This window comes from Onychomys torridus, chromosome X (assembly GCF_903995425.1).
Source record: "Onychomys torridus chromosome X, mOncTor1.1, whole genome shotgun sequence".
Classification (NCBI taxonomy): domain Eukaryota; kingdom Metazoa; phylum Chordata; class Mammalia; order Rodentia; family Cricetidae; genus Onychomys; species Onychomys torridus.
The window spans coordinates 23,331,034-23,347,614 of record NC_050466.1 but is presented as its reverse complement, the minus strand read 5'-3'; the positions used below and the strand labels follow the sequence as shown (position 1 = coordinate 23,347,614).

General features: G+C 36.0%; 1 protein-coding gene across 2 annotated transcripts in view; it reads left to right on the top strand.

The window, feature by feature from the left end:
- Nucleotides 1-16,581, top strand: part of Thoc2 (THO complex 2) — a 130,125-nt gene that overhangs the window by 20,263 nt on the left and 93,281 nt on the right. For both annotated transcript variants that reach the window (XM_036174012.1, XM_036174010.1), the window contains exons 3-7: nucleotides 4,710-4,801; nucleotides 6,836-6,887; nucleotides 12,634-12,704; nucleotides 13,732-13,853; nucleotides 14,335-14,468. In XM_036174012.1, coding sequence (XP_036029905.1) covers nucleotides 4,710-4,801; nucleotides 6,836-6,887; nucleotides 12,634-12,704; nucleotides 13,732-13,853; nucleotides 14,335-14,468 — 471 coding nt within the window. The remainder of the gene's footprint in view (nucleotides 1-4,709; nucleotides 4,802-6,835; nucleotides 6,888-12,633; nucleotides 12,705-13,731; nucleotides 13,854-14,334; nucleotides 14,469-16,581) is intronic.

Sequence of the window (16,581 nt, the reverse complement as noted above, 5' to 3'; positions counted from 1 at the left end):
TAGGGGCTCACAGAGACTGAACTGACAGTCAGGGAGCCTGCATGGGACTGACCTTGGCCCTCTGTGCATGTTACAGCTATGTAGCTTGGTGTTCTTGTGGGGTTCCTAACAGTGAGAGCAGGGGCTGTCTCTGATACTTTTGCCTGCTTTTCTCCTACTGGGTTGTCTTGTTCAGCCTTGATATGAGGGGAGGGGCCTAGTCTTATTACAACTTAATATGACATATTCGGTTGATTTCCCTCGGAGGCCTGCCTTTTTTTGAAGGGAAAGAGGAGTGAATGGGGTGGAGTAGGGGAAGGGACTGGGAGAGGAGGAGGAAGAGGAAAGAAACTATGGTTGGGATGTAATATGAAAGAATAAATAAAATCAAAAAAATAAAAATGCAGTCTTTCAACTTATGTGTTCCTGTAAAATAAAAACAAAGTTACGTATTTTCTTATTCCAAGAGAGAATAACCAGGGTACAATCAAAGCAAAGCAAAGCAAAACCAAAGTTCAGCAGTATACAAAGTTCAATGCTTGATGTCTGGGAGCTACTCATGATCATCTAGGCACCAAAGGGCCTTGGCTGCAACACTTCTGGCTCTGCCATCCGTATAGCACATGCCTGCTCCACTACACTGCATTGTCCTTGACATTCATCCTATAGTAGTGGCATCTCAAATGCTGGGGTCTTCTGCTGTAACTGGGCTGCACCTTCACCACTATTCTTTCTTGGGTTTTCTTCAGGAACTCTGATCCTGCCACATGGTGCCAAGTGTTCTTCTCTCCTTGACCCCTTCAATCCTGGGGCTTCTACTTCATTTGTATATTTACCCATGGCCTGCCAGTCTTGGTCTCCCATTGTGCCAAGCTTCAGCTGCTTTCCATGGGATTTTCACTGCAACTGAGGTTGGACTTTCACCAATGGCCTCTCTGGTCTCTCAGAGTGCTGCTCTTCACAACTCTAATGCTGTGGGTCTCAACCTGTGTGTCTTTATCCCTTTGTGAAATGAACAACCATTTCACAATGGTTGCATATTACATATCCTGAATATCAAATATTTACATTATGATTCATAACAGTAGCAAAGTTACTGTTATGAAGTATCAACAAAATAATTTTATGGTTGGGAGTCACCACAACATGAGGAATTGTATTAAAGGGTCACAGCATCAGGAAAATTGAGAACCATTGCTCTAATGCCTACAAAATCAGTACCACCTGGGAAACTCTTAGACAGTACCAAGTTCTCTGTCAGCATGAGGTACAATCTTGGCCCCTCTGGACTACAGCTTTTATGTGCTGACTCTGAGGAAGCACTTTCCAGAAGATTTTTTTTTTTTTTTGCTTTTTTCGAGACAGGGTCCCTCTGTGTAGCTTTGGAGCCTGTCCTGGAACTCACTTCGTAGACCAGGCTAACCTCGAACTCATAGAGATCCACCTGCCTCTGCCTCTGCCTCTCTAATCCTGGGATTAAAGGTGTGTGCCACCACAGCCTGGCTGAAAGCTTGAGTTTATTTTTTGGTTTGGTTTTTTTCTAGACAGAGTTTTGCTGTGTAGCTTTGGCGCTGTGTAGCTTTGGCGCCTTTCCTGGAACTCACTCTGTAGCCCAGGGTAGCCTCAAACTCACAGAGATCTGCCTGCCTCTTTTCCAGAAGATTTTGCCTCACTGATGCTGGCCTCTCTTAATCACCACTTATTTCTCTGCTCCAGCTAACAAGCCTCAATTTCCCTAGTAAATCAGAGGTTTTACTTTGGTAGTTCTGGTCTATTGCTAATCACAGCTATCTCTTCTACTCCAGTTGACCTACAGATTGTTAATACAAAATATCACACAAGCTGGTGGTAGTGGTGGTGGTAGTGCATGCCTTTAATCCCAGCACTTGGGAGGCAGAGGCAGGAGGTTCTCTGTGAGTTCAAGGCCAGCCTGGTCTACAGACTGAGTTGCAGGACAGGCTCCAAAGCTACACAGAGAAACCCTGTCTGGAAAACAAAACAAAACAAACAAACACATCACACAAATGACCTTTGCTTCTCTTTCAAACATGAAAAGCCTCTATTATTGCATTGCTCTCAACACTCTTCCATTCTGGCTCCCTGACCTCTGAGCACACAGTGGCTTTTCCAGATCACATTGTAAATGCCACCACAATCCTCCCCAAAACATGGTCAAGTCTGTCACAGCAATACCCCATGATCTGGTAGCAATTTCTGTCTTAGGGTTTCTATTGCTGTGATTAAACACCATGAAACAAAAGAAGCTTGCATTTACCATGTCTTTAACTGTAATAGGAATTCATGAGCAGTTAAAAATACTTAGAAAAGTTGTGAGTTAGGGACTTTCTTGGCTACTTTGTGGATTATAATTTGGCTCATTTTTTATTTCATTTGTTCAGCAAAATGATCTGGGTCACATGTTCTCTATTTTAGTCTTCTGTGATTAAGATTAGAATTCATAGAGCTCCAGTGAACAGTATATAATAACATACCCTGAAGGGATAAGAGTTAATGTTAACTGTTTGGTTCTTCTAAGTGATTGCTTTAAAAAGTCATCTGGATAATTTTAAATAAATAATATTGTATATTTTGTAAGAAATTTTATTGAAATAAATATATAAAATTGATCTCATTCCTACCATAACAACAATTTTTTTTCTTTATATAGTGTATTTACTTTTTTTGGTTTTCCGAGACAGGGTTTCTCTGTGTAGCTTTGAGCCTTTCCTGGAACTCACTCTGTAGCCCAGGCTGGCCTCAAACTCACGAAGATCTGCCTACCTCTGCCTCCCGAGTGCTGGATTAAAGGAGTGTACCACCACCGCCTGGCTGTGTATTTATTTTTAAACACAATGAAGGCAATGTGTTTATAAGGACAGTATATTTGAAATAAATTCTTCATAGTGAATTGATAATGTTTAGAAGATGAATTATTGGACACATTTCATTGCTAAATAATGTCTTTGTTGGCTAAAAGGAGATAGCACATTTTAATTTTTATTTTCTTCCTGTTTTGTGATTAGTAGTCATACCAGGGGAGTTTTTTTTTTTAAGCATTTCTTTTTTCACTTGTTTTTTTTTGCTCTGAAAAAATTTTCATTTTTTTTCTCTAAAAGGGGATTATAATTAGGCTTTCTTTTAGAGTGAAATGGGGGTAGGACAGGATCTCATGTAGCCAGATTGGCCTGCAATTTGCTGTGTAGATGAGGATGGCTTTAAATTCCTGATCCTCCTGCCTCTGCTTTCTGAATGAGTGCTGGAACTGTGGACTGGTTGTGCACTACCATGCTTGGTGTCTGTGTGTGTTTGGAATAAGTTTCCTTTGAGTACTTTTCTATTTTCTCATTCCAGGAATTGAACTCAGGGTCTCAGAAATGGTAGGGAATCACTCTGCCACTTCAGCTATATCTTTAGTTCCTAGGCTTTATTTTACATTTATGTTTTTATTTTTTTGAGAAGGTGTGTCATGTAGCCCATGTTGGCCTGTAACTTGATATGTGTGCTGAGGTTGACCTTGAACTGCAGATCTTTTTGTCTGCCTTTATCTCCCAAGTGCTTGGATTACAGGCTACAAGCACTTGCCACTATGCCCAGTTTTATGTCATGTAAGAGTTGGAACACAGGGCTTCTTGCATGGTATGCAAGAACTTTACTAAGTTATGTCAGTAACCCCTGACTAGTAAATTTTTTTTCAGAGCTGAGGACCGAACCCAGGGCTAGGCAAGCGCTCTACCACTGAGCTAAATCCCCAACCCCCTGACTAGTATTTTTTTTAGAGATATTTGCTTTTCAATATTTAATGATTGGAAGGAGAACAAAAATTTAGTATATGCAAATCAAGAACAAAATGACCCAAAGGTATTCTGTCAACTTCTAACTCCCCATTCCATAAAAGACTTTTTGTTGTGGAAATGGGGTCAGATAATAGCATGGGTTACTTGTAGTTGATAGTTCTCATAAAATTGCCACTTTTGTATGTACATACATAATTATTTCTTTGTTTGAATTCTGATAGCAATTGAAGAGAAAGAAATGTAGTGTTTTGGAAGGAATTCCCTATCATGTTTACTCCTTAGGTTTCATAGTAGCCCCGAGATTGAATTGTGTATGTACATTCTGAACATGTTAGACCAATCTCTGAAGGTGGCTGGTGGGGAAATGCTTAATTTTGTTTATGTCTTGTTGGGTACAGTATATTCATTTAAAATATTTCTTAAGACTTTAGGGACATGGGGAAAATGCTTTAAAATGGGTTGGTTAGTGGGTCAAGTGTGCTTGTACATATCTGTAAATCCAGTACCTGGGAGGTTGAGGCAGGAGAGAGACTTTGTCTAAAATTAAAAATGGCTAGTGATGTAGATTATTGGTAGAACACTTGCTTAGGACACATTAAGCCCCAGGACTACTGGAAAATAAAAAGTATGAAGAGGAATCAAAATACTAAATGATGTGCATAGTAGATGCGGGAATATATGAAATTTGCAGCCATGGAAAGACTAGAAGAGAATGCTTAACCACTAGTCTTATTACTATAGAGAAGGAATAGTTTTTCCTAAACCCATTAGTGTTGTTTCTGTAGAAGTAAAAAGGTAAGTTGCTAGAGAGAACTATTATAAATACATGTTTTATTACTGATCTTTATAATAATTATGAGAAATAAATAGATTTTCCAGGAGAGTTTGCCTTTCTTGTTAGACTGTCTTTACAGTTATGTCTTTTATGTTCAACAGATTTTCAACAAGCTCTCTATGAGTTGTCATACCATGTCATTAAAGGAAATTTAAAGCATGAACAGGCATCTAGTGTTCTTAATGACATTAGCGTAAGTATATATATTTAAAACAGTAATTGTTGCATATCTTTTCACTTTTGATACAAAGTCTTTGAAATGTATAACATGTATTTTGTCAAAATAATAGTTTTAAGGTAATACTGGTAAGCCATTCTTGCTATGAAGAAATTGATATTTTAGTCTTTCTGTCTGATTGTAAGGAAGAAAAGGTTATACAAACTGGGTGAGCTAAACAGAAGTACTGTAATGAAGTCAAGGCATCCTTAATTCATATTTTGACTCTAAAATAGTTTAAGTACTTTCAAATAATGTTGTTTTTGGTAATTATGATTAAAATTTTCTTAAAATTTAAGAGTTAAATTATTTTAAATCATGGTTACATAGCTCTGACATTCATTTGTTTGTATCAGCTTCCTACTTATTTTTAGAAAATAACAGCTAATTATTTTAAACTTTTAAGTGGCTAATTCAATTTCACTTACATTTATTAGAGAATTTAGGGTAGATTCAGAGCAGATACTTTCAATGTAGATTCAGTGTAAATTGAAAATAAATTACGTCATTTGTGATTTGATAATTTGAACTGGAAGATGAACTGCTAATTGTTAGGGTGTTTATTGTAAACTCATAATTTCAAGTGGTGTGATAGTCTGTTGTTAGGCTGGTTTTTAGATTTGTGTAAATTGTTTGTTCTGCTTGTCTAGTTAAATATTGAGGTGTTATTGGAGAATTTGTGGTCTCATTGAGAATTTTCTATATGTTTTATATTTCTCTAGTCAAATATTTTCTGTTGGAGAGTGAAATCTGCTTCATATGATTTTTGTGCTTTTCTTGGGTCGTTTAATTGGAAGTTTTAAGTTTAGCTGTTGTGACACTCCCAACCCCACCCACCCCACCCTAGGTACATTTGAGCAGTAGGAATTTTAATATGTATTTCTCTTTCATTCTGAAACTGTCTGCAGGTATTAAGAGTAATATTAGTTCATATTGAAGTGGTATATTCTATGTTGGAAAAACTCCTGTGTCTTTCTACTTCTGATCTTCAATTAACCTGAGTATTTGCACTGATAGCCCTTGAAAAACTGATAGACCACTAAGATCATTTCATTTTGTAAATTGAGAGTTGATATAGTTTCAGTCTGTTTGTACAATTTGATTGTAATTATTTTTCCATGTATGAAAGTAGCCTAAATAAACGTTTTGTATCCCTGGTCCTTAGTTAGTGTCTCCTTTATTTTGATTTCTTCATGCTATCTAGGTGCTTCTATACTGCGTTGCCTTTGTCATGGCTTTTCCGTAGTAGTATACATTTGTCCAGTATCTTAGCCACAGAAGTGGACTTATGTGACTAGCAGCTGCTGGTTTTGGTCTTTAGAATTTTCTTTTTTACAGTCTCTGAAAATAGATGAATTTTAGGGTTGCTATAGTGCCAGAAAACTACTAACTCCAGTTACTGAACTGTGAGCCTTACTAATGGGAAATAGCTCTAAAATTGATCATGTGGAATAATGCTGGTGTTTTTATACAGAAACAGGAATTTGGGTCTTTCCCCAAAAGCTATAAAGAAGAGTGAATAAAGAAAAAAATAAAATTTGATAACTATTTCATCTTAAGAGAATTTTGAATTGTGGAATAATTGCTTTTAATTGATGTAATTTTTGATCTTCTGGTACTGTAATTTTTGCATGGATCAGACATGGGTATAATATTTAAAGTTTTGGATGAAAATGTATAATTATTGATGGTCTTTATTTAGGTGCATGTGAAGTATTTTTCTATGTTTAAATGCTTTTCTGAGGTGCATCTTTAGGTTCTTGCCTTTTTATTATCTTGTGGTTGAAATTTAAATAGGTGGTTCTTTTTCTTCTTCTTTTTGTTGGTGCTTGAGACCATGTCTTACTATGTAGCCATGGTTAGCCTGGGACATGTAGACCATGCTGACATTGAAATCACAGAATGTTGGAGTTTAGTTGACTTATAGTTGATTGATGACCATTATTCTGAAATAATAACACTTTCTGGGTACTATTCTAGAATTAATTGTAAATCTATTTTTTAATTTAGGAATTTCGTGAGGATATGCCTTCTATTCTTGCTGATGTATTCTGCATATTAGGTAGGTTTTAAGCCTTGTATTTCACATGTAACATCTACTTGTGGTAAATTTATGTTAATCTTTTCTTTCACAGGTTTACAAATATTCAATTTTTCTGCAAATCTTCAGTAATTTTTAACTTTATATAGAGTATAGCTTTGTAAATCAAGTGTCATTACAACTAATTTATAAAGTAGCTTTGTAGTATAATTTTTGAGTGTTTTACAATGTATATTTATATAAATTTGAGCTAAATGAGCTAATTTCAAGTAAGAGTCACATTTTCTGACATTTGTCTGAGTTTCTGCAATTTTAGTCATGCTATAATGTCATTCAATGAGATTTCTCTGAATCTCAAACTTAAGACACTGTGAACCGTTTTGGTTCTTAATTTTAAAATGAGTACGGTTAGTCAGAGTAGTTAGAACTGCTTTGGTTTTGCGAGTAAGACATCTGTTGTGTATTTATCTAACATACAAAGATACATTTCTTTCATTATGATGAAAGCTAGTGTCCCTCCAAGGAACACATAGATATACAAATAATGTGTTTTACAAATTTGTCTAATTTTAGCTATTGATTAAAATAACTGAGCATGGCTTCCCCCATCAGTTTTTTGCTTTCTGTAGCTTTGAGCACTAACAACATTGCTAGACATATATTACCTATAAAACAGGATTTATACTCTGAGGATTTGTCAAGTTGGAAAGAGTAATTTTAGCTCACTACTCTCTCTCTCTTGGTTTTTTTGAGACAGGGTTTCTCTATGTAGCTTTGGCTTTCCTGGAATTCACTGTAGAATAGGCTGGCCTCGACCCCACAGAGATCCACCTGCCTTTGCCTCCCAAGTGCTGGGATTAAAGGTGTACACCACCACTGCCCAGCTAGCTCAGTTTCTAGGATTAGATGAGTTACTTAAATGGCTTACTGAGTATCTAGACTTTGGTCTTAGCCAATATGAATGCCTGTGTATGAGTTTTGAGAGTGTTTCAGATTTCATCACAGTGGCAATGTTGGGAAAAGGTCAAAATACAGATGAGTGATAAACGGGAAAAATAGACCACCCATGAGTTGACCATGTGTCCTATTTTTCCACTCCTGGCATAATTATGAATAGTGCTGTCTTTCATTCCAAACTGTCCTGGTTTTAGTGATAAAGTATATTTTCATGGTATGTATTTGATTGACTTATACAAAATGAAAAAAGGTACTTAATATTTGATATTGATACCAACAAATTTAGCACTGAACAAGTTCCAATTTAAAAACAATTTCTTCCTTAAATTTTATATACAGGAAACCAGTTTATGGGAGACATTTTGTGAAAGATGTTATTTCTTAGTAGTGGTAGGAATATATTTTGTCTTTAGTAATCACCAGTTATTAGCTTCTTCATTCTATTAGTTTTTCTTCAATTGACTTATTTTGTTAAAATATAGTTTTCATTCATAGTTTAGACATATGAATTATTTCTACAGGTCATTGCCTTTTACGGTTAACATAGATTCATAGTAACGATATTTGGTTACTTTGGAGGAAATTTCTTCCATACTATCCAATCCATTATTTAAAAAGATTTATTATGTATACAGTGTTCTGTCTGCATGTACACCTGCATGCCAGAAGAGGGCACCAGATCTCATTACAGATGGTTGTGAGCCACCATGTGGGTGCTGGGAATTGAAGTCAGGACCTCTGGAAGAGCAGCCAGTGCTCTTAACCTCTGAGCCATCTCTCCAGCCCATATCCAATCCATCTTTACAGGCAAGATTAGAATACCACACTCAATGAAACTATCCTTCACCTGTCCCCTTACACATCTTGGCAGGAGAAAAAAATTGGTACAAGGGTGACTCCAGAACAAGAGGGGAATTAGGATTAAGAATGCGATCTAGCCGGCTGGAAAGATGGCTCAGAGGACACAGGTTCAGTTCCTAGCACCCATATGGCAGCTCACTATCTTTAGCTCCAGTTGTACAGAATCTTACCTCTGTAGGTACCAAACTTGAATGTAGTCCATATATGTCCATGCAGGCAAAACACACACACACATAAAATTAATAAATTCATCTTCATGAGGGTTATGTCTAATAATGATGATGATACTAATGACATTAATTGCAGTATAGTTGCTATTTTTGGAATACCTTTTATGTTTTAGGCATGTTAAAGCTTTTCATTTTAATCTTAGTCTTTATAACAACTTCTGTATGAAAGGTGTACAGATTGGGAGAATAAATTTAGTGAGGTGGTCATTTTCCCAAGGCAATGCAGCTAGTAAGGCAGCATTTAGACCTGGGTCCCTTTGGCTGCAGAGCCTATGATCTTATTATACTTAATGTGTTAAGTATAATCAGACAGAATATTCTTTTTTTTAATTTCATCTAATAATTCCATTTGATTTAAAGTGAGTTAACACACCTAGGTATGGAAGTGTTTCTTTTCTTTTCTTTTTTTTTCTGCAGCTGAGGACCAAACCCAGGGCCTTGCCCTTGCTAGGCAATCGCTCTACCACTGAGCTAAATCCCCAACCCCCCAGAATATTCTTATACTTTTCGGGTTAAGAAAACTTTTCAAAAGACTAATCACATGAGGGTGAGGGAGCCTGAGAGCCATAGTAACTTGAGAGGCTGACTCTGAAGTAACATGATACACTGATGAGACCTTGGAGGTGGGCCAGTTGGTTGGTGATACAAAAGGCAGGAGTTGGAGGATGCTGAAGGCTTTTTAGAAAAAGAACTTGCCAAGTGCTAATTTAGGATACAGGAGTGAGGTATGATAAATGAGCTTATTTAAATAGTGTTTTGAGTTAGAACAACAATAATAAAATAGAGAAAGTATGATTAAGATAACAGTACTGAACTGAGTGTTGAGACAGGTTAACTAACAGATTTACTGATGTCCTGTTCAGTATTACTATCATAGTCAGAATCAGTTCTTGTAGCTAAGAGGACTTGGACACTGTATGCCTGATATTAAAGACCTTAGCAGTGTGTATCTTAACAACTTTAGAGCTCTGTGACAACTGGGAACCCTGGGAAAAAAATTAATGAGATACACATCAATTACGTCTTAGAAAATACCATTAAAAACTGAGGTTAACTGGGCTTGAGGGCACATACTTCTAGTCCCAGCACTTTGGAGGCAGAGGTAGGTGGATCTCTGTGAGCTTGAGGTCAGCCTGGTCTACAGAGTGAGTTCCAGAATTGGCAGAGCTGCATACTGAGACCCTGTCTCAGAAAAAAAGTTGAGATTATGCTGTAAGTTAAATTGCATAAATCATACCCTAAGATTTCCTTGTGTTATTTTTTCCTTTGTGGTTTCGGGCATAGAACCCAGGCAGGACCTCACAGATGCTAGGCCATACTCCTATCACTAAGCCATACTCATGTGCCTTAAAATTTTCTTAATGTATTTGTGCTAACTTTGTGCTAGGATATGGGCAAATGGCAATTGTCCAAGAACGAAGAGTGAAAGGCCAGGAAAATCTTTGATAATTGTTGTGTGTGATGATAAATCTCCTCTTTTGATTCTTGGTGTTGACAATACAATAGAAAGTAAACTGAAGCAAAAATATGATAAGGTGTCTGTTATTTTGGAAGACCTACTTAGAGGCCAACGGTTATTATTTCACTAAGACTGATGCCTTTTATTGTACTTTCTAAATTATCAGTTGACTTTAAAAATACATTAGCCTGTAATTCTAAGCACTTGGGAGGTAGAGACAAGAAGATCAGAAATTGAAGGTCATCTTGACTATCTAGTGAATTTGGGGTCAGCCTCAGCTGCAAGAGTCCCTGTCTCAGAAAGTAAAATAATTTAATCAGTTAAAGCAACAATTCTGAAATCAGCCTTTGTCTAATCCTGTTAATCCTATTTGAAATTTTTGATGTCTGGCATTTTATTTTTTCATACCTCAGATATAAACTTGGATAAATTTTCTGAACAATTCACTAAAACTGAAGGAAGTCTCTCTTTTTTAAAAATATTTCATAGGAAGAAAATGCAAATATTAAGTACATTTTTATTTAATGACTAGAATTGTTCAAAATAGTATTTTAAATATACCTTTTAATACTGACTTTTCATAGACTTGATATTAGACTTCTCAACTTCATTGGTAAGTGACTTTTTAGGGTTAGGAAGTAAACCAAACCAAGGCTGAGAAGATGGCTTTGTGGATAAAACACTTGCTACAAGTATGAGGATCAGAGCTCGGATCCTCAGCACCCACAACAAAGCAGAGTAAGGCCAGGTGTGGTGGTTTAAGTATCTAGTTCCAGCATTAGGGAGGTAGAGGCAGGTGGATCTTTGAGTTTAAGGCCACCTGGTATTATTTAGTGAGGCCTTGTCTTTAAAAAAGGGGAAGGGAGCATTATGGTGGTTTGCCTGTAATCCCAGTTCATGGGAGGCTGAGATGGGCTCTCTTGGGCAAGATGGCTAGTTAGACGAGCCAAATTTCAAACTCTGGGTTCAGTGAGAAACCTTGTCTCAGTAAAGTGGGGCGCAATTGAGGAAGACACCACTCTGGCAGCTATACACTCCAGTTCTAAAAAGAAAAAAAATTATTTATTTATTTTTTATTTCCAGAGCTGAGGACCGAACCCAGGGCCTTGTGCTTGCTAGGCAAGCGCTCTACAACTGAGCTAAATCCCCACCCCCCACACCAATGTTAATAAGTATGTACACTGCATATATGTACTCACTCAAAAAGGGGGTTGTGACCAAACCTATCAAACAACAAAATAGGCTTTTTTCTTTCTTCTATTTCTTCTTTTCCCCTCCCTTCCTTCCTTCCTTCCTTCCTTCCTTCCTTCCTTTCTTTTCTTTCTTTCTCTCTCTCTCTCTTTCCCCCTTCCCCTTCCTTCCTTCCTTCCTTCCTTCCTTCCTTCCTTCCTTCCTTATTTCTTTTTCTTTCTTTCTTTCTTTTTTTTTTTGCTGTTGACATAGCATCTTATTATTTAGTCTGGGCTGGACTTGAACTCAATATCCTTCTGCTTCAGCCTTCTGAAGGCTAAGATTACTATTGTGTACCAGCAAGCCCAGCTTAATTAGAAGGTATTTTTTGTTGTTACCCAGTTCAACAAGTGGTCATTTAAACTTCGCTAGAAATTTTTCCTTTTTGAGAATAGCATCTTTATTTTTGAAATTTTGTTTTCAGTGTTCCTGTGGTACAAACTTACTATTTTATGGATATATGTTATAGGTGACAGGGTCAGTCATCAGTATTAAGAGAAATTAAAGTGTTTATATATGTATGAAAGACATATTACTACAGTTTATAATTTTTCCAGATTCAGAAAGAAGTATTTTATTTTTAATTAATTATATTTATTTTTGAGACAAGGTCTTTCTGTATAGTCTGGGCTGACATGGAGCTTGTAGTGTAGGCCAGACTGGCCTTGAACTTGTGATCCTCATGGCTCTGGCTCTTGGGTGCTGAAATTATAGGTGTGTACTACCATGCCTGGCCTGGAAAGAGGCATTTTAAAATATGTTTTAAAGAAGATGAAGGCCGGGCGTTGGTGGTGCACGCCTTTAATCCCAGCACTCAGGAGACAGAGCCAGGTGGATCTCTGTGAGTTCGAGGTCAGCCTGGACTATCAAGTGAGTTCCAGGAAAGGCACAAAGCTACACAGAGAAACCCTGTCATGAAAAACCAAAAATAAATAAATAAATAAATAAATAAATAAATAAATAAGATGATTCTTAGTAGTAGAGAGTATAGAAAAATGAAACTTGTATCTCTTTCCTTCTGTCATTATAGATATTGAGACAAATTGTTTAGAAGAAAAAAGCAAGAGAGACTATTTTACACAATTGGTATTAGCATGTTTGGTAAGTTTTTAAATACACTTTCCTCTTCTAAATTTTGCATTGAATAAATATAATCACAGTTAATCATGTTAAATGGAGGAAGATACTGACATTCAGTTGACTTCATGGTAAGGTGAGATTTAGATCTTGAAATGGATGTTTTGTGAAATTGCTATGATATAACCATATTTCTAAATTACTTAATCTATACATATCAAAACCCTCATGATATTTCTGACTTAGTGAGTTCCTAGTATAGAAAAAGGTAAGCAGCTGTATAGTAAGTAGTCCTTAAACTGAATTTTTCATAAACTTTTTATTAGGCAGGGACAAAAAGATGGAGGTAATTATAAAACAATGCAAGTTGGGCTGTGGATGTGGCTTAGTTGATAAAGTGCTTGCCCAGCATGCATGAAACCCTCGGTTCTGTCCATGGTGTCCTATAAACTGGGCATGGGGACACATGCTTGTAGTCTTAGCACTTGGGATGTGGAGGCAGGAGGAGCAGAAGTTCAAGATCATCCTCAGCTACATAGTGAGTTCAAAGACAGCCTGGGATACATGAGACACTGTCTTCTAACAGACAACACCACCACCTTCTCCCCAATGGAAGTCATAATTGTCTAGTGAGCCACTTTATGTTCGTAAAATTAGATCCTAGGAAAAAATGCCATGACTGGGACTTGGAAGAATGTTCTTGTCTTTGTTATATTATAGTTTGGCTGCTTGCTGTAGAAAAATATAGAATGCTGAAGTACTATATTAGGTGAAAATTGAGTTAAGACAGTCTCAATGTAATGAAAATTTAGTCTGTAGTTCTTACTGTATGAGCTGTATACAGCAGAAAGGTAGTTTTAAAGTAATTTTTGAAAGAGATATATTTTATATTTCAGTATTTGGAGAGTCATTTTGTTGAATTGAAATTCTAGGCTTTATAAAGAGATAATATAGTTTTGTATTCTTACATTGGAAAGAATATTTTGAATGTACTTAAGATTGTGGGTTTGAATGCTAAAGAATAAATTGTCTTTAATATTTTTTAATACAGTATTTAGTTTCAGACACAGTTCTGAAGGAACGTTTGGACCCAGAAACTTTGGAGTCATTAGGGCTAATCAAACAGTCACAGCAGTTCAATCAAAAGTCAGTTAAAATCAAGACAAAACTCTTGTAAGTATATGTGGCTTATGTTACAGATCAAGAAGCTGAATGTTTATTTCTCATTTTGAATAGTAGTAGCAGTTTCTAAAGGCCCTTTGAAGGCTGTTTGTCTTTATGGTTAGTATTTTTTTCCTTCTAAAACACTTAAATTACTGAGTTTTCAGTGAGCTATTCCTGTGTTAACTTTGTCCATATTTGAGTCTGAGATAACATTCAAGTCTTCTTAAGAAGACTTATTGTAAAGGATGTGTTTGTATATATGTCTATATGCTCAGGTGTCTTCAGAGACCAGAGATGTTGGTGTGTTCCCATATTAACAAATACTGCTTTTTATATTAAAAGATACATAAAAAAGACATACAAAAAGTAAAACTGAAATACCCAGTCTCATGATTGTTTTAAGTTAGTGATATTCAGGAAGAGTACACTACTTTGTGTAAGCTTGATAATTGAAATAATTTTATCCTTTTAATGATATTTCTGATTTCAGTTATAAGCAGCAAAAATTCAACTTATTAAGAGAAGAGAATGAAGGTTATGCCAAGCTGATTGCTGAATTGGGGCAAGATTTATCTGGAAATATTACTAGTGATTTAATATTAGAAAACATCAAGTCTTTAATAGGTAAGCCATACAGGTGTCTATATACTATGTATTATTAAGATAAGCTTTATTTTTAACTTTTAGAAGATAATCCATTAAAACAAAACGAATCATCCTCAGTTCTATAGTGAGTTTGAGGCAAGCCCAGACAACAGGAGATCCTTTCTCAAGAAACAAAACAAAGAACCCCTAAACCTGGAATTATGTAACTTTTATTTTTAGTATTTTATCGGCATTTATGAAATTTATCATGAACTTTATGAAAAATATTTTTGTCATTGTTACCTGTGTATATATTAGTTCTCATGTTCTTTCTAACATTTCTGTCTGTTAATTTTAACTATTTCTCAGACATTTTTATAGAGAGTAGAAAATAAGAAATTTATGAGGGACTTTGAAAAACACATTTTATCTTTATTTCTGACAGTAGCGGGATGTTGCAAGAATAACAGAAAAATGTTCTCCTTAGTTTTAAAATAGCATTTTTGTCACATTACTTTTATACTAGGCATTTGAAGAAAGTAGCTGATGTTTATTGACAGTTGAAACAAATAGGGCATCTTGGCTTTCTAAGTTTGGCAAGAATTCCTCGTATTATTTGTTAGGTAGTCTTCTATCTAGTGAATATTTTGAAAGTTGTGTAAAATCATATTTTGTGGTCCCCAGGAGGAATGTTATTTCCTGCCTTATTGGTTATAACTTAGCTGCCGCTTACCTTCAGCTTGTTTTTTTTTTAATCTGATTGTTGTTAGCTGAGTCCTTATTCCCATCTTCTAGTGCTTTCTGTAGACATTTAAATAAAGCTGTATGTATTTCAGTCTTCTTTATTCTTTGGCTTCGCTTTTGGTGACTCCAAGTGTATAAGCTAAGGCTACATTCAGTTTAAATTTACCTTTTCCTTTGAAGGCAGGTTCTGGTAGATTTTTTTTCCTACTTCTGTCCTATGGTGATTGAACATGAGATGAGTGAGCCTCTAACCCTGAAGGACTCTTGCTGTCTTCTGTGCCTTTGACTGTGTAGTGACCTGTTTCTAAAACTCCTCTAGTACACAGCTTTCTTTTCTTTCTAGAGTAGGCCGCATTTTTTCTGCAGTTTTCTCCCCGTTTATCTAGCTTTGGAAGCTTGTCAGTACTGCCATACTGTACTTTTTTTCTCTTCCTTGTGCTGTGTCATGTCCTTACTTAAGATAATGTTCCCTTCCTCTTAAGATCTTGAGTTATGGAAACCCTTCCAGTATTTGCTTTCATACTTTATCTCCTTTCATGCACATGTCTTTCTCTTGTTTTTTTTTTTTTTTTTCCATTCTAGGTTTTTATCTTTTTTATGTCTTTGTTATTTTGGGAACATTCCAAAGATGGATTTTCTTGAAGGTATGCTTTTATGTAACTAGAAAATGTTTGCTCCTTTCTTTTCTTCAACTTTGCTCTCATAGAAAAGAGGTTATTATCTCTGTAGAACAATGTGACATCTCCACTTCAGGCTCATGATCCACACGGATAGTTCATAAGTATAAACACTTTGATTTCTTGGCTTGCATTCATTCTAATCCATCTGGCATCCTGTAAAGATGGTAGACCAGATGTACTCAGATACCATCTTCTCAAGTCTTCCCTGGCCACCACCACTCAGCACTCCTTATTTTCATGGGTTAGTTTTCTTCTCTATATCAAATATAGTTGTTCCTGTGTTTCCATAGGGGTTTCAAATATTCATGGGAGAATCTGTTCAAGTATTTATGTTGTATTAGTTACTATATACAATCTTTATGTGATTTAAAGTAAGAGCATGTATAGCAATTATAGGCATATCTTGTTCTATTTTATATGAGACTGTAGCATCTGTTGATTTTGGCATCCTTAAGGCAGTCTTGGAACAAATTGAGACACTGAGCTTATGACTCTACCATCAGTTGAGTGTCCACTTCATGAGGATAATGCTTTTTGTTTGGTTTGTTTAGTACTCATTTCTTAGGGTTTGGTAGGTACTAAATGAATGAGTGGAAAGTTAATTAATATCCTCCCCATTTCTTGTGGTGTTTATAGTGATTTTTAGCCTCTCTTTTTGACATGGAGAAATTTAGGAAGCTTAGCTCTCTGTTTCTTTATGGCTTGATGATGTTTTGTTCACTCCAGTT